The sequence below is a fragment of the Macaca fascicularis genome, chromosome 1, assembly GCF_037993035.2.
Source record: "Macaca fascicularis isolate 582-1 chromosome 1, T2T-MFA8v1.1".
NCBI lineage: Eukaryota > Metazoa > Chordata > Mammalia > Primates > Cercopithecidae > Macaca > Macaca fascicularis.
Window position 1 is genome coordinate 180,473,857 of NC_088375.1, and position 25,997 is coordinate 180,499,853.

The 25,997-nt window shown below is 48.6% G+C and overlaps 1 protein-coding gene across 14 annotated transcripts in view; it reads left to right on the plus strand.

Moving 5' to 3' along the window:
- The first annotated feature begins 129 nt into the window (after nucleotides 1-129).
- Nucleotides 130-25,997, plus strand: part of CYB5RL (cytochrome b5 reductase like) — a 32,087-nt gene continuing 6,219 nt past the window's right edge. The window contains exons 1-7 of one of the 14 annotated variants that reach the window (XR_012419888.1): nucleotides 130-183; nucleotides 6,881-7,177; nucleotides 11,125-11,273; nucleotides 13,958-14,045; nucleotides 15,926-16,031; nucleotides 17,953-18,057; nucleotides 22,829-23,032. Coding sequence is in view for 12 of the 14 variants with exons in the window: in XM_005543292.5 (XP_005543349.1) it covers nucleotides 6,980-7,177; nucleotides 11,125-11,273; nucleotides 13,958-14,045; nucleotides 17,953-18,057; nucleotides 22,829-23,032 (744 nt within the window). In the remaining 2 variants the exon portion in view is untranslated. Of the gene's footprint in view, nucleotides 184-6,880; nucleotides 7,178-11,124; nucleotides 11,284-13,957; nucleotides 14,046-15,925; nucleotides 16,032-17,952; nucleotides 18,058-22,828; nucleotides 23,033-25,997 lie in introns of all 14 variants that reach the window. The other 13 variants (XR_012419890.1, XM_074006118.1, XM_005543292.5 and 10 more) reach the window with 13 other exon arrangements.

Consider the following 25,997-nt stretch of genomic DNA (forward strand, 5'->3'; position numbering starts at 1 on the left):
GCCAAAGCTCGTTTTGGGAATGGCGGCCAATTCAACCAATCACAGTCAGGATATTCTTGTCTTGCACCTGCCCCCAGCCCGTTCTCATTTTTTTATAGGTGATACCTGCTAAGCGCGCCCCGCCTACCCGGAGACAGGGAGGAACCTGGAAAATCTCACGTGAGGGGAAGCGCGAGCGAGTAGGTGAGTGGTCGTGGTGGGTCCAGAATCGCTCCAGGACTTCAAACCTGGACTTAGACAAGGTTAATCGCTTATGAGCAGCTGGAGCTTGGCAAGGCACTTCCCTCTCTGAGTCCCAGTGTCCCTCGCTGTAAAAATAGGGATAGAAATGCCTAAGCTGGCGCACCTGTACAGCGCGCTGCTGCGAGCGCCTCTGCCGCGCTGCCCTTCTCCTGAGCGTGACTGCACACTGCACACCTCTTCCCCAGCCCCAAAAGCGAGCCACTTTCCTGGCTTTTCCTTTCCCTCTGGATTTCCCAGTTCGCCTCCTAGAAGCAAGGACAAAGCAATGAAGATACGCTTTTGCTCCTTGCTTAACACCTGTCTATCAGCTGCCTGCTGTGTGTCAGGCGCTGTGCTTAGCCCCGGTTGGCATTGGTAAATAAGACAGATGGGAGATGTAGAGCTTACAGTTTAGTGGGAGATGCAGACAGAACGCAGGTAAACAACGCAAACAAGTCAACTGCGATACACACACTCCCTATGCCTTTTCCGTAGTTATTTTTCTCGTTAGCATTTCACACTATCGTACCATCTGTTTTCCATCTTGATCTTGCTTAATAACTTTCTCACCCTAAGATATGAGCTCCGTGAGTGCAAGGGTTTCTGTTTCTTCACTGCTATATCCCCAGCACTGAGAACAGTGCCTGGCAGATAGTAAATGTGTTTAGTGAATGTGCGTATGGTAGAAACAAATAGAGTGCCTTATAGAGAATGAGGAGGGGAAGATTCAGGGAGGGCCTCTGAAGGGAGGTGACCTTTAAAACCAAGGCCTGAGGGGTGGGAAAAGTCATCCAGCCTGAGGCAACGTGTGTCAAGGCCTGGATTAAAGGTGGTGCCTCTTGAACTGAAAAGATAGACGCTCAGAGGACGCATGAACCAGCTCTTTAAAATTCCTGACTGATGTGGCCAACTTTTCTGCTAATTTTCAAAACAGCAGAGCAGGTGAGACTGTTAAAACGTGGAGAAGGCCAAGAGTTATCCTTCACACCTGTAATCCGAACGTTTTGGGAGACCTAGGTGGGATGGGCCACTTGAGCCCAGGAGTTTGAGATCAGCCTGGGCAACATGGTGAGACCTCCTCTCTACAAATAATAAAAAAATTAGGCATGGTGGCATGTACCTATAGATCTAGGTACTCAGGAGGCTGAGATGGGAGGATCACTTGGGCCTGGGAGATCAAGTCTGCAGTGAGCTGTGATCCTGCCACTGCACTCCAACCTGGGCAACACAGCAAGACCCTGTCTCAAAAAAAAAAAAAAATCAGCATAAAGAGGGGATCAGACCTCATCCACTCATAATGCATACCTGGTCCATAGCATGCAATAAAAATGAATTGGGTTGATGTAACACCATGTACGTGTAGTCTATGAGGCTCTGTGAAGGTAGGAACAATGACCTGTTTACCTCTGTTGCTTCCCAACACCTAGCGCTAATCTTGGCTCCCAGACTGTATTTGTAAACTACAGGGAACCTTCCATATGCCAGGCTGTGCTTGGTGGTAGAATACAGAAAGAATAAGACACCATCCTTTTTTTTTTTTTTTTTTTTGAAACAGAGTCTTGCTTTGTCGCCCAGGCTGGAGTGAAGTGGTGCAATCTCAGCTCACTGCAGCCTCCACCTCCCAGGTTCCAGTGATCCTCCTGCTTCAGCCTCCTGGGTAGCTGGGATTACAGGCATGCACCACCAGGCCCAGCTAATTTTTGTGTTTTTTTGTTTTGTTTTGTTTTTTTGAGACGGAGTCTCGCTCTGTCGCCCAGCCTGGAGTGCAATGGCCGGATCTCAGCTCACTGCAAGCTCTGCCTCCTGGGTTTACGCCATTCTTCTGGCTCAGCCTCCCGAGTAGCTGGGACTACAGGCGCTCGCCACCTCGCCCGGCTAGTTTTTTGTATTTTTTAGTAGAGATGGGGTTTCACCAGGTTAGCCAGGATGGTCTTGATCTCCTGACCTCGTGATCCGCCCGTCTCGGCCTCCCAAAGTACTGGGATTACAGGCTTGAGCCACCGCACCCGGCCAATTTTTGTATTTTAGTAGAGATGGGGTTTCACCATGTTGGCCAGACTGGTCTCGAACCCCTGACCTCAGGTGATCCGCCTGCCTTGGCCTCCCAAAGTGCTAGAATTATAGGCATGAGCCACCGCGCCCAGCCTAAGATACCATCCTTGACCTCAAGGGGGTCCCAGCCTGCTAAACCTTCCTGAAGTCATAAAGCTCATGAGCAGTAGTAAGTTTCCTGAAGCCAAACTCTTTATTCTGTTAAAGAAAGATTCATTGAACACTGCCCTTCTAAAACCAGCAATAGTAAGTGGTAAGATAATTTGGGTAAGGTCTGATCAGGAAGAGCTTTGGACACCAGGCAAGGAGATCGGATTCTATCCAGTAGTCAACAGGAGCTGTTAAAGGTTGCTAAGCAGGGGACTGGTGGCAGATGCGCTGATGGCTGATGTTAGGGAGAGACTGGAATTACATTCTGTGGGACCACCAGAAGCTCCAGTATAAATGGGGGTGGGAAGCAGAAAAAGATCTTACAGGTATGGACTCCTGGGAAGTGACTGGGAACCCAGAAATGAGACTTCCCTGCCTTCTGGCAGACTTGGTGGTCTCCTTCTCTGCCTGCTCACAGACTTGGCCACACTTGATCCTAGCACTTTATGCCTGAGTGAAATTAGTGCCATTTGGAGGCCCCAGAGTGCCCATATAATTTGAAGACAGTTTGGTAATAGGATCCTTGCTCTGTGCCAGCCCAGTGCAGGTGCTAGGAATTGGAGATGAAAGTACCCTTTCCTTGCGCTTTGGAAGCCTAGGGAGAAAGAGCACCAGTCTGGAGGCCAAAGAGACCCAGGCGTGCAAACTGGCCTTCATACTTTTGGCTTCCTGACCTGGGCCTCAGTTTTCTCCTCTATACAATGAGGAGGAGCATGGCCTACCTACATATGGCTGTTGGGAGGATTGAGTGAGGCATGCAGAGCACTTGGCATAGACTCTGGCCCAGTAAGTGGCATCTTTTATAATGGTTATCATCTGTTTAGTGAATGACTCTCCCATCAGGGCAGGATGAGTGTTTCTCACCTCTGTATCCTGGAGCACCTCATGCCGCAGCCCCTGCCTAGTATGTGTTTGTGGCAGGAACGAATGAAAAATCAAATGCTGGGAGCTCTCAGAGGTAGCTGGCGTTTTAGAGGCATGATGTTTACATCAAATAATGCTCTGTAGCATCAGACTTCTTCTCAGCTCTGCTCTTAGTACTGAGAGGAAGGAACACTCTCTTTTTTTTTTTGAGATGGAGTTTTGCTCCTGTTGCCCAGGTTGAAGTGCAGTGGTACAATCTCAGCTCACTGCTACCTCCGCCTCCTGGCTTCAAGCGATTCTTCCGCCTCAGCCTCCTGAGTAGCTGGGACTACAGGTGCGTGCTGCCATGGCTGACTAATTTTTTGTATTTTTAGTAGAGACGGGGTTTCATCCTGTTGGCCAGGCTGGTCTTAAACTCCTGGCCTCAGGTGATCCGTCCGCCTTCGCCTTCCAAAGTGCAGGGATTATAGGTGTGAGCCACACGCCCGGCCAAGGCGAACACTCTCTTTTACTTTGATTTGCCTGTGTAATTTTACCTTACTGTTTTAGAGACAGGGTGTTGCTATGTTGCCTAGACTGGACTTGAACTCCTAGCCTCAAGCAATTCTCCTGCCTTGGCCTGTGAAAGTGCTGGGATTACAGGTCTGAGCCACCGTGTCCAGCCTGCTTGTGGAATTTTAAATGAATAGTTAGCTTGCAGGTGAGATTTCCGTAAAAACTGTGGAGTCTACATGTAAGTGTGGAGAACCCTGATGAATCCCAAACTGCCCTCACAGAAACATTTCAAAGTAATTCAGACTGTGCACGGTGGCTCACGCTGTAATGCCAGCACTTTGAGAGGCCAAGGCGGGAGGATTGCTTTAGCCCAGGGGTTTGAGACCAGCCTGAGCAACACAGTGAGACCCCATCTCTACAAAAAATAAATTAGTTGGCAGTGGTGGCACATACCTATAGTCCCAGCTACTCTAGACTGAGGCAGGAGGATCACTTGAGCCCAGGAGGTTGAGGCTGCCGTGAGCCATGATCATGCCATTGCACTCCAGCCTGGGCGACAAGAGTGAGACCCTATCTCCAAATAAATAAACAAATAATTCATAGCCAAATCACCTCACTGATTTGTCTTTCAGACTATGTTTAACCAATAGCCCTGAAATTGGGTTCCTTTATTCCTTCCCTTCTTTCATATTATGCACATTTAAGAATAGCCACTGTGGCTGGGCACAGTGGCTCATGCCTATAATCCCAACACTTTGGGAGGCTGAGGCAGTCAGATCACTTGAGGCCAGGAGTTTGAGACCAGCCTGGCCAACATGGCAAAACCCCATCTCTACAAAAAAATGCAAAACTTAGCTGGGCGTGGTGATGCATACCTGTAATCCCAGCTACTCGGGAGGCTGAGGCAGGAGAATCGCTTGAACCCAGGAGGCGGAGGTTGTAGTGAGCCAAGATTGTGCCACTGCACTCTAGTCTGGGTATTGGAGCAAGGTCTGTCTCAGAAGAAGAAAAAAAAAAAAAATTAGCCACTGTGCCGTTTCATGAATAAATGAAAAGCAGGACTCTGCCCTCAAGTAGAACTGTTTCAAAGAAGAGAGACACATAAACATGTAACAGTTTGAATGCTGTAAGGTAGAGAGAGACTCATTCATTTGAAAAGTGTTTATTGGCTGGGTGTGATGGCTCACGCTTGTAATCCCAACACTTGGGAGGCCAAGGTGGGCAGATCACCTGATGTCAAGAGTTCAAGACCAGTCTGGGCAACATGGTGAAACCCTGTCTCTACTCAAAATACAAAACCTAGCCAGGCATTGTGTTGGGCACCTGTTGTCCCAGTTACTTGGGAGACTGAGGCAGGAGAATCGCTTGAGCCCAGGAGGCAGAGGTTGCAGTGAGTCGAGATCATGCTGCTATACTCCAACCTGGCAACCTAGGCAACAGAGTGAGATTCTGTCTCAGAAAAAAAAAAAAAAAAGGAAAGAAAGAAAGAAAAGTGTTTATTGAGCTCCTTTTATGAGCAGGGATGGACCAAGTGCATGGAGTGCTCACAGGAGAGAGCGAAGCCAGGCAGGCCTTCAACTGCACCTGTTTTTCTCTCTTCACTGTCCATCCATCTCCAGACTCATATCTAGACCTGTTTAATCCAACTCACCACTGGATTTTGCATTTGGATCCTCCACAGGCACTCAGCATACCTCAAACTAAACTCTCTTCTACTTTCCCTTAAAACTCAACTTCTTCTTGAGCCTTCTGTCTACCCAAAATCCAAGCCAGATCCAAGGGGTTGGATGTCCCTTCTACCCCACTATCCCCCCACACTCCCTCACATCTATTCAGTGTCAGTGTCCTATTAATTTCCTCTTCAGTATTTCTCTCATTGACCCCTGCCTTCTCATCCTGCCTGAAGCTGAACGTCTAAATCCTCATCTCATCACACCTGGACCATCACAACCTTCTGTTTCCTGCGATTAAAGAACGATACGTTTTGAAACCAGACATGCCAGAGTTAAAACCCTGGTTGCCACCATTTTAGAAGCTGTATGAAACTCTGGGCAAAGCTGAACTATAGTGGTTAGGATTGCAAACAAAGGTGGCAAAACTAGGGGGAAAAGGAAATAATTATCACAAAAGTCAGATTATGGTAACCTAGGGGAAGTGCAGTTATCAGGAAGGGACACAGGTGGCTTCTGGAATACTGGCAAGGTTCTTTTTACTTGACTGAGCAGTAATTACATAGGTGTTCTTTTATATTTTTAATTAATTTTTTATAATTGAGTTGTAGGTATATATTTTACTTTATCATTTTAAACATTTTAAGGCCAGACATGGTGGCTCATTCCTGTAATCCCAGCACTTTGGGAGACTGAGATGAGAAGCTCACTTGAGGCCAGGAGTTTGAGACCAGACTGGCAACATAGTGAGACCCTGTCTCTACAAAAAGTAAGAAAAAAAAAATTAGCCAGGTATGGTGGCGCACACCTGTAGTCCCAGCTACTCAGGAGACTGAGGCAGGAGGATTGCTTGAGCCCAGGAGGTTGAGGCTGCAGTGAGCTATGATCGTGCCGCTGCTCTCCAGCCTGGGCAACAGAGTGAGACCTCATCTCAGAAAAACAAAACAAAACAAAACAAAAATATCTTTTAAAATTCAATGAGACTTTTCTATGTAAAGTGTCAACTGGCACTCAGAGCACAGGAACAGATCAGGAAACCTTGGTTAGCAGCTCTGATTGTTGTGTCCTTTCTTCCGTATGCCAAGCTATGCTTGGTGGTAAAATACAAAAAGAATAAGACACCGTTCTGTGCTCAAGGGGGTCCCATCCTGCTAAACCTTCCTGAAGTCGCAGAGCTCATGAGTAGTAGAACCAGGTTTCCTGAAGCCAAACCCTTTCCTCTAGTAAAGAAAGATTCATTTCACACAAGGGATTGCCCTTCTAAAACCAATGATAGTAAATGGTTAATGCTCCCTACCAGACAGCAGACCCCGTGGCTGATCCATCTCCATCCCCAGCGCTTGCACAGAGGCTGGCACCTGCAGACTTTGGAGAATGTGAGGCATAGAGGAGACCAGAGAATAACCCCTGTGTTTTCCCTCTCCCAGGCTGGCCAAGGAGCAGGGCCTTGGCCCATGGTCTCATAGAGCCTGAACTGTTCTGGAAGAGCACCCAGTTGTTCCTTCTAGGCTACCCAAGCCCCATTGATGATGGGTGAGAGGGAGGAGGACGACGACACTGAGGAAGCCTGGCTGCAGCTGCGGCCCATGGAACCCCTGCCCTCCCAGTGCTGTGGCAGTGGCTGCTCACCCTGTGTGTTTGACCTCTATCACCGAGACCTGGCAAGGTGGGAGGCAGCCCGAGCCAGCAAGGACAGGAGCCTGCTGCGTGGGCCAGAGTCACAGGTGAGGGAGGTTGCTTCTCGATATGAGCACCAGGGCGGCAGAATCTACTAGCCTTGGCCCTGCAAAGCACACCTCTAGGAAGCCTTCCCTGACTGTACAGCAGAAGAAAAGAGTACACATAACAGAAGCAAACAGATCCAGGCTCAAGGCCCAGCCCTGAAGCAAACTTATTAGCAGCTGTGTGGTTTGAGGCAAAGTCCCTTAGTCAACCTAAGCCTTAGTTTCCTCATCTGTAAATTGAGGCTAAATGTTTGTGATGTGTAGCACAGAGCTTGACATCCATTTCACTTAACTATGTTTATTGAGTACCTATTATATACCAGGCCCTGTGAGACAGAGAGGATTTGAGAGTGAGCGTGACAGACACAGTCCTTGTCCTTATGGACTAAACTAGCCATAGTTTATTCTAGGTAAATAATGGATGTTAGGGCTGATATTTTTTCTTCTCTGGCCCTTACTGACTTTTTCCTCCTTAACTCCTGCAGGACTTCATAGTCTGGACTAAGCAGATTAGCCCTTTATTGTAATGTTTAGGAGGGTTCACAGTTATAAATGTCAGAACACCGGACTTCATCCCCTGTATTACACAGATAGGGAAACTGAGGACCCATTCCTTCTGGCACTGTGCATAGGTTTTGTTTTGTATCTGTCCCTGTCTTGGTCTCCCGCATCTGAACAGTCTTCCCATTTTCTGTGTCCCTCCTGACTAATGTGGAGTAGAGGTGTCTCCCATTTCTACCTCTCTCAATGCCATCTGGCATCATCATCACTTTTTTTTTTCCTTTTTTGTAGAGATGGAATCTCGCTATGTTGCCAGGGCTGGTCTCAAATTCTTGGTCTCAAGTGATCTTCCCATGTCAGCCTCCCAAAGTGATGGGATTACAGGCGTGAGCCACTTTGCCTAGCCATCATCACTTTTTGACCAACCATTCCTCATTCTTGGGGCTCCAACTAGACCAAAACTTAGTCATTTTTACACACGTTGTTCTTAAGCTATTATAGATCAGATATTCTGAACAAATGCAGTTGTTTTTCTTTTCTTTTTTTTCTTTCTTTTTTTTTTTTTTTGAGATGGAGTTTTGCTCTTGTTGCCCAGGCTGGAGTGCAGTGGCGTGATCTTGGTTCACTGCAACCTCCGCCTCCCAGGTTCAAGCAATTCTCATGTCTCAGCCTCCCAAGTAGCTGGGATTACAGGCGTGTGCCACCACACCTGACTAATTTTATATTTTTAGTAGAGATGGGGTTTCACCATGTTGGCCAGGCTGGTCTCGAATTCCTGACCTTAGGTGATCCACCTGCCTCGGTCTCCCAAAGTGCTGGGATTAGAGGCGTGAGCCACCATGCCTGGCCTTGCAGTTGTTTCTCTGAACCCCAAAACAACATGACATTATTATTATTATTATTATTATTGTTATTATTGCAGAGTCTCACTCCGTCACCCAGGCTGGAGTGCAGTGGCATTATCTCAGCTCACTGAAACCTCTGCCTCCCAAGTTCAAGCAATTCTCCTGCCTCAGCCTCCTGAGTACCTGGGATTACAGGCACCTACCACCATGCCCGGCTAATTTTTTTTTTTGCATTTTTAGTAGAGTTGGGGTTTTACCATGTTGGTCTCGAACTCCTGACCTCAACTGATCTGCCTGCCTCAGCCTCTCAAAGTAGTGGGATTACAGGTGTGAGCCACTGTACCTGGCCGTATTTTTGCTTTTTATGAAGATAGAGACGGGGTCTTGCAATATTGCCCAGGCTGGGCTCAAACCCCTGGGCTTACGCGAACCTCCCATCTTGGCCTCCCAAAGTGCTTGCTGGGATTACAGGCATGAATAACTTTATATTTAATGTCTCCTTGTATTTCTGCCACTGGAAGGTGGTGATGGGGACTAGAGTGCTCTGGCTTCTGCTAGTGACTGGGGAATGTTTGTGACAACCTCTGTGTTTTCTTTCTTCTCACTGCCCTCCATCTCCACGTGGCTCACCCCTTCACTTCTTTCTGATCTCTGCCCAAATTTCATTTATCTTCCTAACTCAGGACTACCAGACACCATCTAGATGTATTCTTTTATGTGTATATTGTCCATCTTCTTGCTAAAATATCAGTTCTGGCAGAGAAGGGGCCTCTGTCTTTCTCACTGTTCTATCCTCGGCACCTTGAGTAGTTCCTGGCATTACAGTCGGCACTCATTAAATATTTGTTTTATGAATGAATGTGTTTCTCCCAGATCTACTAAGTACCATATCCTGTGTGCTAGGCACAAGGAGATTGGTAATAAAGATGCCAGGGTACCAGTGCTGAAAAAACTCAGCTTACAGAAGGGGAACAAAGAATCACAGGGTTACTTGGCTGGTCACGGTGGCTTACGCCTGTAATCCCAGCACTTTGGGAGGCCGAGGTGGGTGGATCACCTGAGGTCAGGAGTTCAAGACCAGCCTGGCCAACATGGTGAAACTCCATCTCTACTAAAAGTATAAAACTTAGCTGGATGTGGTGGCACACGTCTGTAATCCCAGCTACCCGAGAGGCTGAGATACGAGAATCACTTGAATCTGGTAGGCAGAGGTTGTAGTGAGCCGAGATCTCACCACTGCACTCCAGCCTAGGCAACAGAGCGAGACTCTGTCTCAAAAAAAAAAAAAAAAAAAAATTGCAAACAGATGGAAGCAAACAAACACAAACATTTTGTCAGTCCTATAAAATAGCATATTCCAATTTGTAATTTTGTTTTTTAACTTTTAATGAAGCAATAATAATAGGAAAAGATTTTACATTTCCATGGTAACTTATATTTTATAAAATGCTTTTTACATTGTATCTCATCTGACCCTCATGATAACCCTATAAAGTTATCAGGGATGAGTGGCCCTTTTTATAGACTAGGAAACTGAAACCCAGAGGATCAGTTGATATGCTGAAGACTCCACAGGGAGGCAGTAGCTGAGCTGGGGCTAAACCCAGTTCTCCCAACTCCCAGTCCAGTGTTCCTTCCAAAGCACCAGGCAGCTGTGCCGGAGGGTACCCAGGTGCTCTGGCTGATGATGAAGAGGTCATCCTGGATGGGGGGTGTGGGAAGGGCCACAGTGGAGACAAGGCCTCGAATGCCAAGCCCGAGAATTTCTGTCGATTCAGTGATATTGTCAGCACTACCATGGGTAACTGGGGTTCCAGAGTTGGTGCTGCGGGAACACGTGGTGCCAGGCCCTAAGCTGGGATTGAGGGGTCCCAAGAGTAAATGGAGTATTTTACAGGAGAGAAAGGTCTGTGAGTCACAGCATTCAGAGAAGGCTTCCTGGAGGAGATGCAGGTTGGGGTGGAATGTTAAAGGCAGTGGGCTGAGACTTCCACATGAATTTGAATCTTTGTCTACAATGTGACTGTAGACAAGTAAGCCAGCATGACTCAACTCAGGCCTCAGTTTCCACATATGTAACATACAGATATTGGGTTAGATATTCTGAGGTCCCATCAACTTATAAATTATGCAAATCTGGATTTTAGCAGGTTTGAAGAATGGGTATGTCTTTTACACATTGGAGATGAATGTTCTGGATAAGAGGGCACTGCTTGAGCTAATAAAGACTCAGAAGTGGGAGGCAGCAGGGTGTTCCTGGGAGGATGAAGAAAAGTGTGGCACCAGATGCCTGGGAGATAAAATGGGGTGTGAGGGTCATCCACAGGGCCCTTGAGTGTCCAGGTAAGGAAGGAGCCCGCACTTTACCCTGGAGCTGAGGGGAGCCATGGAATGCTTAAGAGCAGGATAGGCTCAAAGGAAAGCGCTCTGGCATTCTTGGATCTGATTTTCAAAGGGGAGTAAGGTGAGGCTAGTGTCCAGTTTACAGGAAACTTCCCGAGCCAAGACAGCCTCTCCTTGGGGACAGTGGGAAGGATGCTATGGATGCCTGTGTGTCTGTGGAGCCCCGACCTCTAGCTGTTGGATCTCTTCCTGTTGCAGAGCTGCCCCTCCAAGCTGAACCCAGAGACCTTCGTGGCCTTCTGCATCAGTGCCGTGGACAGACTCACTAAGGACACATACCGTGTCCGGTTTGCTCTACCCGGGAACAGCCAGCTTGGCCTGCAGCCTGGCCAGCACCTCATCCTACGGTACACTCAGGTAGCGGGAGGACCAAAGCTTCACAGCCCTGCTTTGCTATTTGCTAGCTGCTGGCCTTGAGCAACTAGCGTACTCTCCCTTAAGCCTCCATTTGTCATCTTCAAGATAGATGCAGTGACACATGACTCAGAGGGTTCTTGGGATTGAACTAGATAATGCATTTTCATAATAAATAATAACAACACAATCACTTTAATAGCACTTACTATCCAAGGCACAGTTCTGTGTGCTTATAGGCATGAAATAATTTAACCCTCACAAAATCCTGTGTGGTAGGTGCAGTTATTTCCCAGAGGAAATTGAAGTAAGAGAGGTCCAGAAACTTGCCAAGGTCACACAGTTAGGAAATGTTGGAGCCAGGATTTGAAGGCAAGCAGTCTGGCTTTAGAGCTTGTGGTATGAACCTAATATGATTAGTACCAATTGATAGAATTGAGAATAAAGGGCTTGCCCAGCACCACATAGCTAATAAGTCACAGAGCCAGGATTTAAACCCAGACAACCTGGCTCCTGAGTTACGCTCTTTACCACTCCTCTGAGGTTCCTACTTCCTCCCAGTCTACTTAGGCACTCTACTCCCACCCCAGTCCCCACCCCTGCCTGCCCAGAGACAAGACCCTTTGGAATGTCCGGGTAGAGTTGTCTGTTAGGCTGTTGGCTCTGTGAATCTGAGGCTTAATAGAGAGATCTGAGCTGTAGGCATGGGTTTGGGAGTCATTGGCACATACCTGAGTGGTATTTGGAAACGTGTGCATGGAAAGAGAAAGGCGCATAGTACCAAACCCTGGAAACACCAGCATCTATGGCATTGGCAAGAGGGGGAGGAGCCAGCAAAGGAAACAAGGTGCGGCCAGAGGAGAAGGTGGAAGCCAGAAGAGCACTTACTGCTGCTCAGACTCTGGCCACTTGCTTCACAATGGTCCCTGGTATTTGTGTCCAGCTCCTTCTGGCCTGTGGCCTGGCCAGCAGTCCTAGAAGTTCACTATCCCAGTGGGCAGGAGGGGCCACAGGGCAGGTCACAGTCCCAGGCATCCTTCCATCCATGAACCAGAATGCCCAGAATTCCCTGCCTCCAGGCTAGCTCCCCTCCTTCACCCACTCTGTCCCTCCAGTGACATCCCTAACACACATATTTGACCATGTGACTCTGGAGTGCAGCATGGAGGCAATGTGGCACCCCAGAAGGTATCTGAGGTACACATTGCCTCCATGATGATGTCCTAACCCAAGGCCCCAGCTTGCTTTCCCACCATGTTCTTCTCCCTTTGCCATCCCACCCCTGCCCTGGTCTCAGCCTCCTGCTCCACACCCGATTCCCGCCACCCTTCCTGTCCCAATTTGCCCTTGTCAGTGGCTGGCCTATCCTGCAGTGCCCACCTCCAGGAGGTTTCCTAGGCTCCCAGAGGAGACTGCACACTCCCTCTGAAATGTATCAGTTTTACCTCTGTTGCAGCAGACGTCATAGTGCTCTGCAGCCAAGCCATGCTCTATGCTCTGTTCCTTATGTCCCCATTTGTTTAATATGCATTTATTAAGTATTTCTGTCCAGCCCCTCATGCTTTTGGTGCATTGAGACAGGGCCTTTTTAATCTTTGCATACCTCAGAGAAGAAAGTTTTGTACGTAGTAGGACTTGAGAGAAGACTGCTTAGGGAAGCTCCTGGGAAACTCTGAGGAACAGTGGTGAGGAACCCATCTCTGAAGTTAGAGCTATGATTGAATTTCAGCTGTGCAAGTGACTTCACTTCTCTAAGCATTGAATTCCTCATTTGGGTTGTTATTTGAGTTAAATGAGATAATGCATATGAAATGCTTGATACATGCATACATTTAATACACCATGGCTATTACTGTGACTCATGGTGGTTATCCTGACCCTGTTTTTGGTAACAGAGAGAGGATTCATGCATGAGACAGGGCTTCACACTAGGGCCCTTTGAGGATCCTTCCAGTCCTAATGCTTCTGTCAGGTGCTAGTAAGTGTTTAATAAATGTTAGCAGTTGTTTTTATCTTTATCACTCTGTGGTCGAGAAGAGGTCAGGAAAAATGACAGTCATGTCTTCAAAACAACTCACATCCTCAGTGTACTTTTTGAAGCACTCTCCCATCCACACAACTGGAATGCAGATAGCTGTCCCCATTTTACAAAAGCGGCCACGGGAGATGAGATGATCTACTGGGATCTCACAGCCAGCACGTGGCAGTGGATGAGCCCAGTACTCTTTTTTTTCTGTTGCATCTTGCCTGCCTCTCAGTGAGGACCTTTATTTTCACCAGCCTGGCAGAGGAGGTAGCTCATAAGGATTTGCAGTTGTTTGTTTGTTTGAGACAGAGTCTTGCTCTTTTGCCCAGGCTGGAGTGCAGTAACATATGATCTCGGCTCACTGAAACCTCCGCCTCCCGGGTTCAAGTGATTCATGTGCCTCAGCCTCCCGAGTAGCTAAGACTACAGGTGTGCACAGATGTGCACCACCACATCCAGCTAAATGTTTGTATTTTTAGTAGGGACAGAGTTTCACTATGTTGTCCAGGCTGGTCTCAAACTCCTGACCTCAAATGATCCACCCACCTCGGCCTCCCAAAGTGTGGGGATTACAGATCTGAGCCACCGTGCCCAGCCTTAAAAGGGTTTGTTGAATGACTGGCTGACTGACTGCATGCTTCTCTTTCCCAGAGGGATAGTAGATGACTTAGAAATTCAGAGAGCCTATACGCCCATCAGCCCTGCCAATGCAGAAGGATACTTTGAAGTGTTAATTAAGGTGAGTTGACCTTCGAGGATGCTCTCAGATGCCGTGGACTTGTGCCTCCTCTGCCAAGTTGGTCATGATGGGGCAGTTCCTACCAATGTGGGGAAAGTCAGGGTTCACGGGAAAGAGGGCTGACCTGAGGGAGAAGCAGGGACAGGTGAAGGAGGACTTCTTCCATCTCCTTTCCTGGGGAAGGGACTGCCGCTAGTCCACCAACAAAGGGCTGTTCCAGCGTGTTCCTGACAGATTTTACTAAAAGATAACTCCGACTGAGAAGGGGAAGAAGGGAAACTGCTCGCCTCACCTTCCCGCCATCTGTGGAGAGTGAGCACCAAGCTGCACAGGGAAGGGGAGCCAAGGCCCCCTGCACCCACTGTGTGCTGAGCACAGGGGTCCAGAGGTGAGTCAAGCACAGTGCCTACCCTCAAGATACCTGCCCAGGACAAGTGACCAGATCAGGACAATACAGTGTGACAGATTTGTGCATAAGGAGGCCCAGCCCAGCTCAGCGACTGGGTTGCAGGGGAGGCAGGCCGGGCTTCCTTGGAGAAGCTATGTGTCTAGGGAGTGGAGAGCTAGAGGGAAAATGTGGGAAGGAAACTCAATGCTGGGAACAATATGCACAAAGGCAACTGGGGAAGTAAGTCCTTTGTCCTGGAACAGAAGGAAGGCATGCCAAGGGAGCAGGATGCAAGCTGAGAGGTTCAGGCAAGAGGTAGGACATGGAGAAGCTTATGGACAGGACTAACCTAACATCACCTCTCAGGGCAGGTGGGCAGGACCAGGGGCATTGGAATTGGACCTTGAATTCCAATTCCAATGCACTGGAATTGGAGTGCAAATTGGCAGTGGCCATAAATGGCATTCTAGGCTGAGGGGATGGTTAACCAAAGGTTGGGAGGGGTGAAATAGAACAAGTCTTCTAGGAACCGTACCCAGCCTGACAACCAGGAGGAGAAGGTGCTGGTGGAGCAGGCGGGGTGGATGGAGGAATTGGTAGAGATGAGATGAACAAAGTAGGGGTGCAAAACACCCTGGAGACCCAAGGAATAGGCAACAAATATATAAGAAGTTGTGGAGGCCCAATTATGTGGAAAGAATAATTAGGTTGAGCTACATGAAATTGCTGATATTCTAACTTTTTTGACTTAAAGAAACATCAACTTCATGTGGGCCAACCTAATACACAGCTCTAGATCATTTCCCAAATGGAATCATTACAATATTTAAGAATAGTGTTCACATCCTTGATCTACCTTATAAGACATGACTTATTATCTGTATTGCATTGATAAGTAAACTGAGTCCCACAGAGGCCCCCAAGGCCCCACAGCTAGTAAGAAGTGCTGCTGGTAGGTGAGTCCTGCCCCCTGACACCGAGACCTCAGCACTGCCTCCAGCTCCCGCCTTCCTACCTGCCATCAGAGTGCGAGTATTTATTCCCTCACACATAAGCTTGGATAGGATCCCTTCTTCACACAACTGTTTGTCTGGGAGATTCCACAAATCCTCTCCAAATGGCCTGCTTCCCCAAGCTGCTTCTCGGGGTGTGTTTCTGTGGAAAGGATAAGCCTGGAGACAGTTCTTCAGGGCAGCTGGATCTCTCCCAGCTGCAAGGCTGATTTTCTCCTTCGTTTACTGGAAAGCCTCTCTTTAGAGAGATGCCTAATTATCTCTAAGCCGCTGGCTAGGAAGAGCCAAAAATGTCTTTGCAAATTGGGAAGGCAGGCAGGGCTTATCGTTTGACCCTCCCATGTAGAAGGGAAGGAGAAGCTCCCATTTCTCAGGCACTTTCTGGGTACCAGGTACTGCCCCTGTCTCTTTATTCTAATTATCGCATTTCAACCTCATAACCACCCTATAGAGTAGATAATATTATTCCCATTTTACAGATGAAGAAACTGAAGCTCAGAAAGATGACATCATTTGTCTCAAGGCCCCTTGGGTAATATCATCCAAATGGAAGGACAAAAGTTCAGTGTCAGTTCTGTTTAACAAGTATGTATTAAGCATTTACTCTGCCAGGCTCTGTGTGGGTATGTATTAGTCCATTTTCACGCTGCTGATAAAGACTTACCTGAGAATGGGCAATTTATGAAAGAAATGAGTTTAATGGACTCACAGTTCCACATGGCTGGGGAGGCCTCACAATCATGGCCGAAAGTGAAAGGCATATCTTACATGGTGGCAGATGAGAAGAGAGCTTGTGCAGGGAAACTCTTCTTTGTAAAAACATCAGATCTCATGAGACTTATTCACTATCACAAGAACAGCACGAGAAAGACCTGCCCCCATGATTCAGTTACCTCCCACTGGGTCCCTCCCACAACACATGGGAATTCAAGGTGAGATTTGGATGTTGACACAGCCAAACAATATCAGGGTACTAAAGACAACATGGAAGAATCCTTCCCCTCTTCTTGGGTGCTGTCTATGCCATATGGCCTCTAAGGCCACAGCTGGGATCATGTCTCCCCCTAGACAGGGGCCAGAAAACAAAGCATGCATGGAGACAACCTCCAGCAAGGCAGGAGAAAAAACGCACCTTTCCTTCTAGACCCCTTCCAGTTGAGCCAGGGACTTCCCTTGCATTGTGCACGTGGTGCCCAGGGAAGTCAGGGATGATATCAGAGATGGCCATGGGTGCTTAAAAACAGGTCTGGGGACCAAAGCCATGTCTTTCTGTTAAGCCTGGCTATAATCTTACTCCAAACACCCTTCCAGTCCTGTTTCCCAGTGCTTCACCCTCACCCTCACCCTACCATGTTCCCTTGTTGTTCCCAAAACATGACCCAGATTGTCCTACCCCTGACCATACTACACCTGATGTCCAGAGTCCTCTCTGCACCCCTGCTCACATCCCCAGTGAATTCCATCTTGCCCATCTTTCAAGTTCCAATTCAAATGCTTCCCCCTCCAGGAAGCCATCCTTGATCCCATCCATGGAAGTGACTGCAGCCTTCTCAGGTTTATTCCTAGTTTATTCTTCTCATGGGTATTAGATGGTCTCTACCTTGTATATGTCTGAGACTTAGGTCCCTTCTGGATTGTAAGCTCCTTAAGGGGACGGCCTGAATCTGGATTGATTGATTCATTCATTCATTCAGGTATTTATTAAGTTATTTCCATGGTTCAGGCACTGGCTGCCTTCATGGAGCTTAAGATCTAGGTGTCTTGCCTGCATCCTTAACATGGTACCTGGTACAGAGTGGACAGACACCCAGGCAATATAGACTCCCCTCTCCATGGAGGAATCATTCCTGTAACCTTCATTTTTCATCCAGCCAGGAGATGGTGTAGAATAATGCAGAGACTGCAGATGGGTGGCCTGAATCTAGCCCACAGATGTATTCGGTATTGGCCAGCATAGAGTTTTAAATTTTTGAATTAATTGCAGACATTTCAAAAATGGGAGATTTTAAATAAAAATATGGATTTCCTGCCTCTTTTGGAAAATCAATAGATCTGGCCAGTTAGGCCCCACAAACTATAGACTGAAACCTGCAAAGTGGCTTCCCTCCTTAGAAGGATTGCTTGCCAACTTATCATAATCCCCATCACTCCCTATTGTCTCCCTGATGCTGAGACTGTGTGTTAATTGCCATTAATCATCACCCGGTTCTTCACTCATTTATGGTACCTGAATGGTCCCTGTGGGCATTTGGGTTTGGGACCTCTATGTTGAAGGCTTTAGGTCCTATGGATTCTCATCCCAGTCTCCTGTCTACCTTCTGTGTAAGCTTCTGGGCCTCATCTGAAAATTGGGAATGACTGTACCAACTTTGTAGGATGAGGAGGACAATTAAATGAGGTAACACATGTGAAGCACTTAGCATACAGAACAGGCTCCACATTAATAGCTAATCTGGTTTGTGTTGGCAGCATGTACCTATTGATGTCTCCCTGTGTTTGCTTCCAGTGCTACCAGATGGGGCTGATGTCCCGGTATGTTGAGTCCTGGAGAGCAGGAGACACAGCTTTCTGGCGAGGACCTTTCGGAGATTTCTTCTATAAACCAAACCAGGTCAGTGCCAGCACCTTAAATCCTCAAGAGATCCCTATTGACTGTGGTTTTCATGTTTCAGCCCACAGCATCTCACTGTGCCATTCTCCCTGAGCTCACACACAATCCCAAGTGTATCCTTGGGGTTGGACATGGGAGAAGATGGAATAGACACTTATTTTTTTATTTAGAGATGGAGTTTCACTCTTGTTGCCCAGACTGGAGTGCAATGGCGTGATCTCGGCTCACCACAACCTCCACCTCCCAGGTTCAAGCGATTCTCCTGCCTCAGCCTCCCAAGTAGCTGAGATTACAGGCATGCACCACTATGCCTGGCTAATTTTGTATTTCTAGTAGGTATAGGGTTTCTCCATGTTGGTCAAGCTGGTCATGAACTCCCGACCTCAGGTGATCCACCCACCTCAGCCTCCCAAAGTGCTGGGGTTACAGTCGTGAGCCACCACTTCCAGCCGGAATAGACACTTATAAATGAAACTGCCTGCCCAGCTCCAAAGTTACCCAGGGCACCCATTGCTTAGAACATCAGACTCATGTACTTGGCGTTTAGGAGCCCTTATGCCCTCTGACCCTCAGACACCTTCCAATTTCACAGTGCAGTCACATGACTAAATATGCCCCATGGCTTCCTGCTTCCCAGCTCAGATGGCTCTTCTCATCATCATCCTGGCATTTTTAAACCCTTCCCCGACTTTCCCAGAAAGAATTCGTAATTTCTCATCAGTTGGTGCATATCTGGAAAGCATTATGACAGTATGTACCAAGAGTCTTCAGAGTCTTCAAATCCTTGGCCCCAGTAATTCCACTATGGAAGTCTGTCCTACAGAATGAATCAAAATGCTGGCTCTTTTGCATATGTTCATTGCATCTTTATTTAAAATAGCAGAAAATTGGAAACAACTGAATATCCAACAGCAGGGGAACAGTTAGGTACACTGGGCTACAGGTACTTGATAGAATAATATCCTGGATTTTAAAATTATGTTTATAAATGATGTTATATACTTATGCTGTAAGATCAAGTGACAAACCCTAGGTACAAAACTGAATATACAGGAGGTTGGGAAATTAAGTTAAAATGCACAGAGAAAATATGAAAAGAAAATGCAATGAAATGTTAGCAGTTCTGGGTAGTGAAATTATGGATGATTTTTATTTTCTTCATTATACTTTCTAAATCATTTGCAGTGAACACCTATTACTTTATAATTAGGAAAACAAAGCAAAATGAAAACAAATGGAAAAGAATGAATCATGCCTTCCTCTCCATTCTTTTTGTTTAATTTTAAAATAGCTTTTTTGGCTGGGCACAGTGGCTCACGCCTATAATCCCAGCACTTTGGGAGGCCGAGGCGGGTGGATCACCTGAGGTCAGGAGTTTGAGACCAGCCTGGCCAACATGGCAAAATCCTGTCTCTACTAAAAATACAAAACATACTAGCCAGGCATGGTGTCATGCACCTGTAATCCCAGCCACTTGGGAGGCCGAGGCATGAGAATCATTCAAACCTAGGAGGCAGAGGTTGCAATGAGCCGAGATTGTGCCACTGCACTCCAGCCTGGGTGGCAGAAAGAGATTCTGTTTTTTAAAAAAAAAAGATCTTTTATTATTTTTTTCTTTTATAAATGCAGTACATGTTCATTACCCAAAAATCAGCAGACAAAAAAAAAAGAAAAGAAAAGAAAAAACACTCACAGGCAATCTACCCAGACACACCCATCTTATGGCTTGGTGTATATCCTTCCAAATCCTCTTCCACATGAGTATATGTACAAATGCATACTGCATGTACATGTGTAGTATATATGTATAATAATATCAAGCACGTGCAGCACCTCATGCGTGCCAGGCTCGGACCTTAGCACTTGCTATATGGTAACTTACACAGTCTTCACAGCAGCTCTTAGGTGCTACAACCCCATTTTACAGATATGTGCTATGCATATGTTAATACTCTTCCATAGTATTCTCCTAGTACTAACCATGCTTAGCCTTGCATTTTAGACCCTGCATCCCCCAGATGCTTGAGAGCAGGGAATGGAAATCGTTCATGTTTCCTCCTTGTCTTGAGTGGATAACAGATGAACGTTGTCTTGACCACCTTTTCTGGTGGAGCCTCCCAATGCCTTGTGGCTGCTCCTTCACATGCACAGAATACTTGAAAGGTCCTGCATTTATTTCCTGCCTTCCTGCCTTCCCCGCTCCTTTCCTCCCTTTGTTGCCCAAGCTGGAGTGCTGTCACAGCTCACTACAGCTACACCTACTGGGCTCAAGCAATCTTTCTGCCTCAGCCTCCCAAGTAGCTGGGACTACAGGCGTGTATCACCATGCCCAGGTAAGTTTTGTATTTTTTTGTGGACACAGGATTTCACCATGTTGCCCAGGCTGGTCTCAAACTCCTTGGCTCAAGTGATCCTCCCCACTCAGCCTCCCAAAGTGCTGGGATTATAGGCATAAGCCACCGTGGATTTCTTATCTGGGGAGGCTGTAGGACCTGATGGTGAGGAAAAAGAAATGGTGTCTCACACCTTAATATGCAGTCACTGAAATGTCAGTAAGCCTTGGTTTCACCATGCAAGGACATCTGGGAAGCTCCTGCCCTCTTCCGGGCCCTGTTTTGCTGCTCTGCAGTTGTCTTCATTACAGATGGATATTACATCAGCCCTGAGGACTGACATATTAGCATCTGTCTGTGCATTCATTCAACAAACAGACACAAGTGTTCACCCAGTGCCAGGGGACTCTGGGGACCCAGAGATGGGTCAGATGAGTCCCCTGTCCTCCAGAAGCTCACAGTCTGCTGGGGGAGTCAGACACACAGACAGATGACAGCAGCACAGTGTGGCCAGTGTGGTTCAGAGGGACTCACAGGGAGCTGTGGAAACACAAAGAAAGGACCCTCCCCTTCCCCTGCTTGGGGAAGGCCTTCCAAAGGATAGCCCGAGCTAGGATGGGAGGAGGCGGAGGAGCATGGCAAGCTGAAGACCTGGAGGCTGGAGAGAGCACTGATGCAGAATAGCTGCCAGGCGTGAGTCTCAGCAGCTTAGGGAGAGGGAGGGATCTAATTGGATCTGCACCAGGCAGTTTTCTTTTTTGTTTGTTTTGTTTTGTTTTGTTTGAGACAGGGTTTCACTCTTGCCTAGCTGGAGTGCAGTGGCATGATGGTGGTTCACTACAGCCCCAACCTCCTGGGCTCAAGCGATCCTCCTGTCTCAGTCTTGAGTAGCTGAGATTATAGGCATGAGCCACCACATGCAGCCAATCAAGCACTTTTCTTCATCTCATTTAATCCTTGTAACAGTTCTGAGATAGGTGCTGCTATGGGGAAGTGTTTTCTTTTTTTTTACCAGTGGGGACACTGAGGCTCATATTGGTGAAAGAGCTTGCCCAGATCACATGGTTGGGGATTTATACCCAGAGGCCTAATCTCTAGAATGAAGGAGGTGAATACCCCTGCATCACTGAGGTACTAAACTTTAAGGCACTGACCTTAAAGAGGGTCACCCCTCTTTTTTTTTTTGAGATGGAGTCTCACACTGTCGCCCAGGCTGGAGTGCAGTGGCGCAATCTCCACTTACTGTAAGCTCCGCCTCCCAGGTTCACGCCATTCTCCTGCCTCAGCCTCCTGAGTAGCTTGAGACTATAGGCGCCTGCCACCACGCCCGGCTAATTTTTTGTATTTTTGGTAGAGACGGAGTGTTAACCAGGATGGTCTCTATCTCCTGACTTCGTGAACTACCCACCTCGGCCTCCCAAAGTGCTGGGATTACAGAGGGTCACCCCTCTTTAAGAGGCCTAGAGCCCGGAAATAAATTCAGTGAGGAGGAGTTGATGGAACTGGGACCTCTTGGGGTGGAAACTCACCCTTTTGTTTGTTTGTTTGTTTGTTTTGAGATGGAGTCTTGCTCTGTTGCCCAGGCTGGAGTGCAGTGGCATGATCTTGGCTCACTGCAACCTCTGCCTTCCAGGTTGAGCAATTCTCCTGCCTTAGCCTCCCAAGTAGCTGGGACTACAGGCGTGCACCACCACACTTGGCTAATTTTTGCATTTTTAGTAGAGATGGAGTTTTTTGCCATGTTGGTCTCGAACTTCTGACCTTAAGTGATCCACCCGCCTTGGCCTCCCAAAGTACTAGGATTGTAGGTGTGAGCCACCGCTGCCGGCCGGGAACTCACCTTTTTCAAGTGACTCTTTTGTGCCAGTGCTGTGCTACATGCTTATGCATATTATTTCATTTAGCCTAGAGATAAGCAAGCTCAGAGGTCCAAGGTGGGCCCTTGAGATCTCTGCAGAGGTACCCTGGGGCAGAGGAAGCAGCCCAGAGAGCAGGGCTGGAATGGCGTTGGGAGTGGGCAAGGCTTTGATGGGAGTAGGTTTCAACTCAATGTAAGTAAAGACCTCCCTGGCAAAGGATTTGGCCTATAGTAGGGCAAACTGCCTTGGGAAGTAGTGAGCTCCCTGTCAGCAGAAGTGTGTAAGCAGAGTACTTGTGGGGATGCTTTAGTAGGCAACCAGGCCACTTACAGGATGGGCTATACTGTTATGTTCCCTTTCAGCCCCCATATCTCATCGTCTCCATTACCCAAACCTCACATGCCTTTCACAAACAAGGACGACTTTCTGGAGGAGGTAGAGAGGGGACATAGGTGGTTGGACACCAAGGAAGGGCACTGCCATCCAGTTGAAGGAAGCTCAAGGAAAAGCCCCATAGTAGAGGGGATAGGGTGAGATTCTCCCAACCCACCTGTCATACATACCCTTTCTATTCCCCAGTATGGTGAGCTCCTCATGCTGGCTGCGGGCACGGGCCTGGCCCCCATGGTGCCCATCCTGCAGAGCATCACAGACAATGAGGATGACGAGACTTTTGTCACTCTAGTCGGTTGCTTCAAGACCTTTGAGAGCATCTACCTGAAAACCTTCCTCCAAGAGCAGGCCTGTTTCTGGAACGTCCGTACATTCTTTGTACTCAGCCAGGTGAGCCCAGGGTGGTGACTTCCTTTTTTGATTGAGACTCTGCAGTCCCTTTGCACCTGTCCTGAGTACCAGCTCTAGCCTCTTTTGGCAATGGACGCTGTAGTCATAATCCCTGCCACTGGTGGAGCACCCACCTGTAAGGAAGGAAGGTGTTCTCATGTTCATTATACAGATGAGGAGATGCACGTTCTAGGGGTGAAGCTGCCCACCAGCTCATGCTGCTGGACAGGGCTGAGGCCAGGATCTGAGCCCAGGGCTGTCTGGTTGCCGAGCTCTGGCTCTCACCCCATGCGTTGCTGCCTCCCATCGCCCTCTGGCATCATCAGTTACATGGGCAGGGGCCTGGCTGTAGAGGACATGGCAGGCTGCAGACCTCCCTCCGACTGAGTGATGTTCCTTGAGGCAGAGACCACATGTCTACCTCAGCCTCTTTCTTCAGTGCTTAGCATAATGCCAGGCCCAGAACAGGGACTCCATTAGTGACTGCTGGAGTAACTGATCTGAGTTCCCTGTGCTTACTAGTATCCTTCCACCTCAGCCTGTCCCTCCATAGGAGGACCCCACCGTAGCTGGCAGCGACTCTCCCTGCTGAACCCTCCTCCCTCTGACTCCACATCCCCTCTGCTCACTCAGGTAACCCTTCTGGGGCCACCCCCATAGGTTAGAGCACGGGGGTTTATCTGCCCCTCATCTCAAGCCAGACCCTCAGCTACTTTTGCTGGCCTGCCTTTCCCTGGTTGGTAGCTTCACTTTTCCCTCCTGTCCCCCGTGGGTTGGATTCCTGCTGGGCCCCCTGTGTTCCCTGGTGCTCAGGGTCAGCCTTCTTGCCTGGTGCTGTGGAGCACCCTTCTCATCTGGTCCCACTATGAGGCAGCTTTATGTGGTCCCTAAACACTTATTTGATCCTCAACATTGTGGCTGGGTGTGGAGGGTGAGGAAATTGGATTTCCCATCCCAATATAAGGGTCCCTGGGCTCCCCAGGGTCTGGGTTCTGCAGGCCTGTCCATGGGGCAGAATGCTCAGTGGCATGACATTGAGAGCATGGTGAACATTTATAGCAGCAGAAAGTGCCTAAGGAAGGAGAATGGAGCCAAAGGCTAGCGTGCAGCCCAAGGGGTGGGTGCAAGGGATGGGCCACTGTTGCCCAGCAGCACAGACAGCCTGCCTGAGAGCCTGGACAAGGACACTGGGAGGAGGGCAGGAAGGCAGCACCTGGCAGAGGGTCCACAAGCTGCTGGCCAGCTTTGCTTTCCCTCCTCTATCACCTGAGCATGTGGCAGGTGTCAGAGACGCAATAGTGAAGGTGACCAACTCCCAGCCCTCTGGCTGCTCACCTATCTGTGGGTGACAGCCACAGAGGCGGCCGAAAAGGTCTCCCCTTCATTCAGCACATTCTCTGTAGCCAGCACCATTCTAAGCACTTTATTTACTCATTTAATCTCCACTACAATCTTATGAGGCTTATACTCCCATCTTGCTCCTTGTACAGATGTGAAACCACAGAATGGTTAAGAACCTTGCCCAGGGTAACATAGCTGGTTAGTGGAGAGTGGAGTATGAACCCAGGAGGTCCTGCTCAAAGGCTGTGGTCTTAGTGCTCCTCGGAATAAGGCAGCACAGCACAAGGTGCTGTGAAGATGTTCAGGATGCCAGCGGTGGGCAGAGAGGCCAGGCAGGGTCAGGGAGGGCTTTACCAAGCAGGTGGCTTTTCAATTAAAGTTCACCAGCAATAGAAGATTTTTAGCCCCCAGCTGGGCCAGGGTGGTGCCAGTGGCCTGGAGTTGGGCAAGCGAGTGGGCTGGCCATTAGTGGCAGGTGAAAGGAGTGACTTGTGGCTCCTGCCTGTCCACACTCCCTTGACTCAGTGTGCGCCCTCACCTGCCTGGGCCACAGCTGCAGTATCCTCAAGAGTCTCCCCGTACCAGCCGCTCCCTGCTGATTTGTCCTGCGTCCTGCAGTCCTAAGGGCAGATCTGACCACACCACCACCCTGTTTCCAGCGCTTCCCTGGCTCCCTACTGCTCACAGGATAAGGTCCACACCTGAGAACTGCCTCCCTCTGCGGCCTCATCTCCCAGCCCGCCCTCCCTGTAAGCTGTGGCCTGATGTCACTGGTCTGCCCATGGTTGCAAGTGTGCTGTGCTTTTCTGGCTTCTGGGCCTTTGCTCACGCCATTCTGCCTGCCAGGAGTGCTCCCCCTTCCTCACCTCCCACCTGTGTACCCCTCACATCCCTGTTGAGGTAGAAGTCCATCCTGGAAGCTTTCCTAGAGCCCCCAGGCTGGTCTTGGTGGTTCTGCTGCCACCACCCCGGCTCTCCTTCACAGCACCCACCTGCTGCACCGTCACTGTTTGTGGGGTCCCCTGCCCATCTCACCAGCAGCCAGGCCCAGGGCATCTCAGGGTGCATGGTGGGATAGGCTGAGCTGAACCTAAGTAGTCTGAGGGAAATGAGCAGTGGAAAAGGGGAGGTGAGGCCAGTGGGCCCCAAGGCCCCATCTGGTGGGTCAGACTGTAGCGGGGGCATGGGAAATGCCAGATCATCAGAGAGGATTCCCTCATCAGCACAGACTCTGTGAGGTGGGACTCCAGGGCACCCTGTTTGTTTTGTTTTGAGACAGGGTCTCACTCTGTTGCCCATGCTGGAGTACAGTAGTGCAATCATAACCCACTGAAGTCTCAATCTCCCTGGGCTTAAATGATCCTCCTACCTTAGCCTCCCAAGCAACTGGGACTACAGGCGCATAGCACTTCCCCTAGCTAATTTTCGTATTTTTTTGTAGACCAGCTTTTGTCACATTGCCCAGGCTGGTCTTGAACTCCTGGACTCAAGCGATCCTGCCACCTCAGCCTCCCAAAGTGCTGGGATTACAGGCTTGAGCCACTGTACCTGCCTCCAGGGCCCTTTGAGTGGGCCTCAGAATAGAGGCCTCTCCTCACAGGGCCTCTGCCAGGGCTTGCACCAG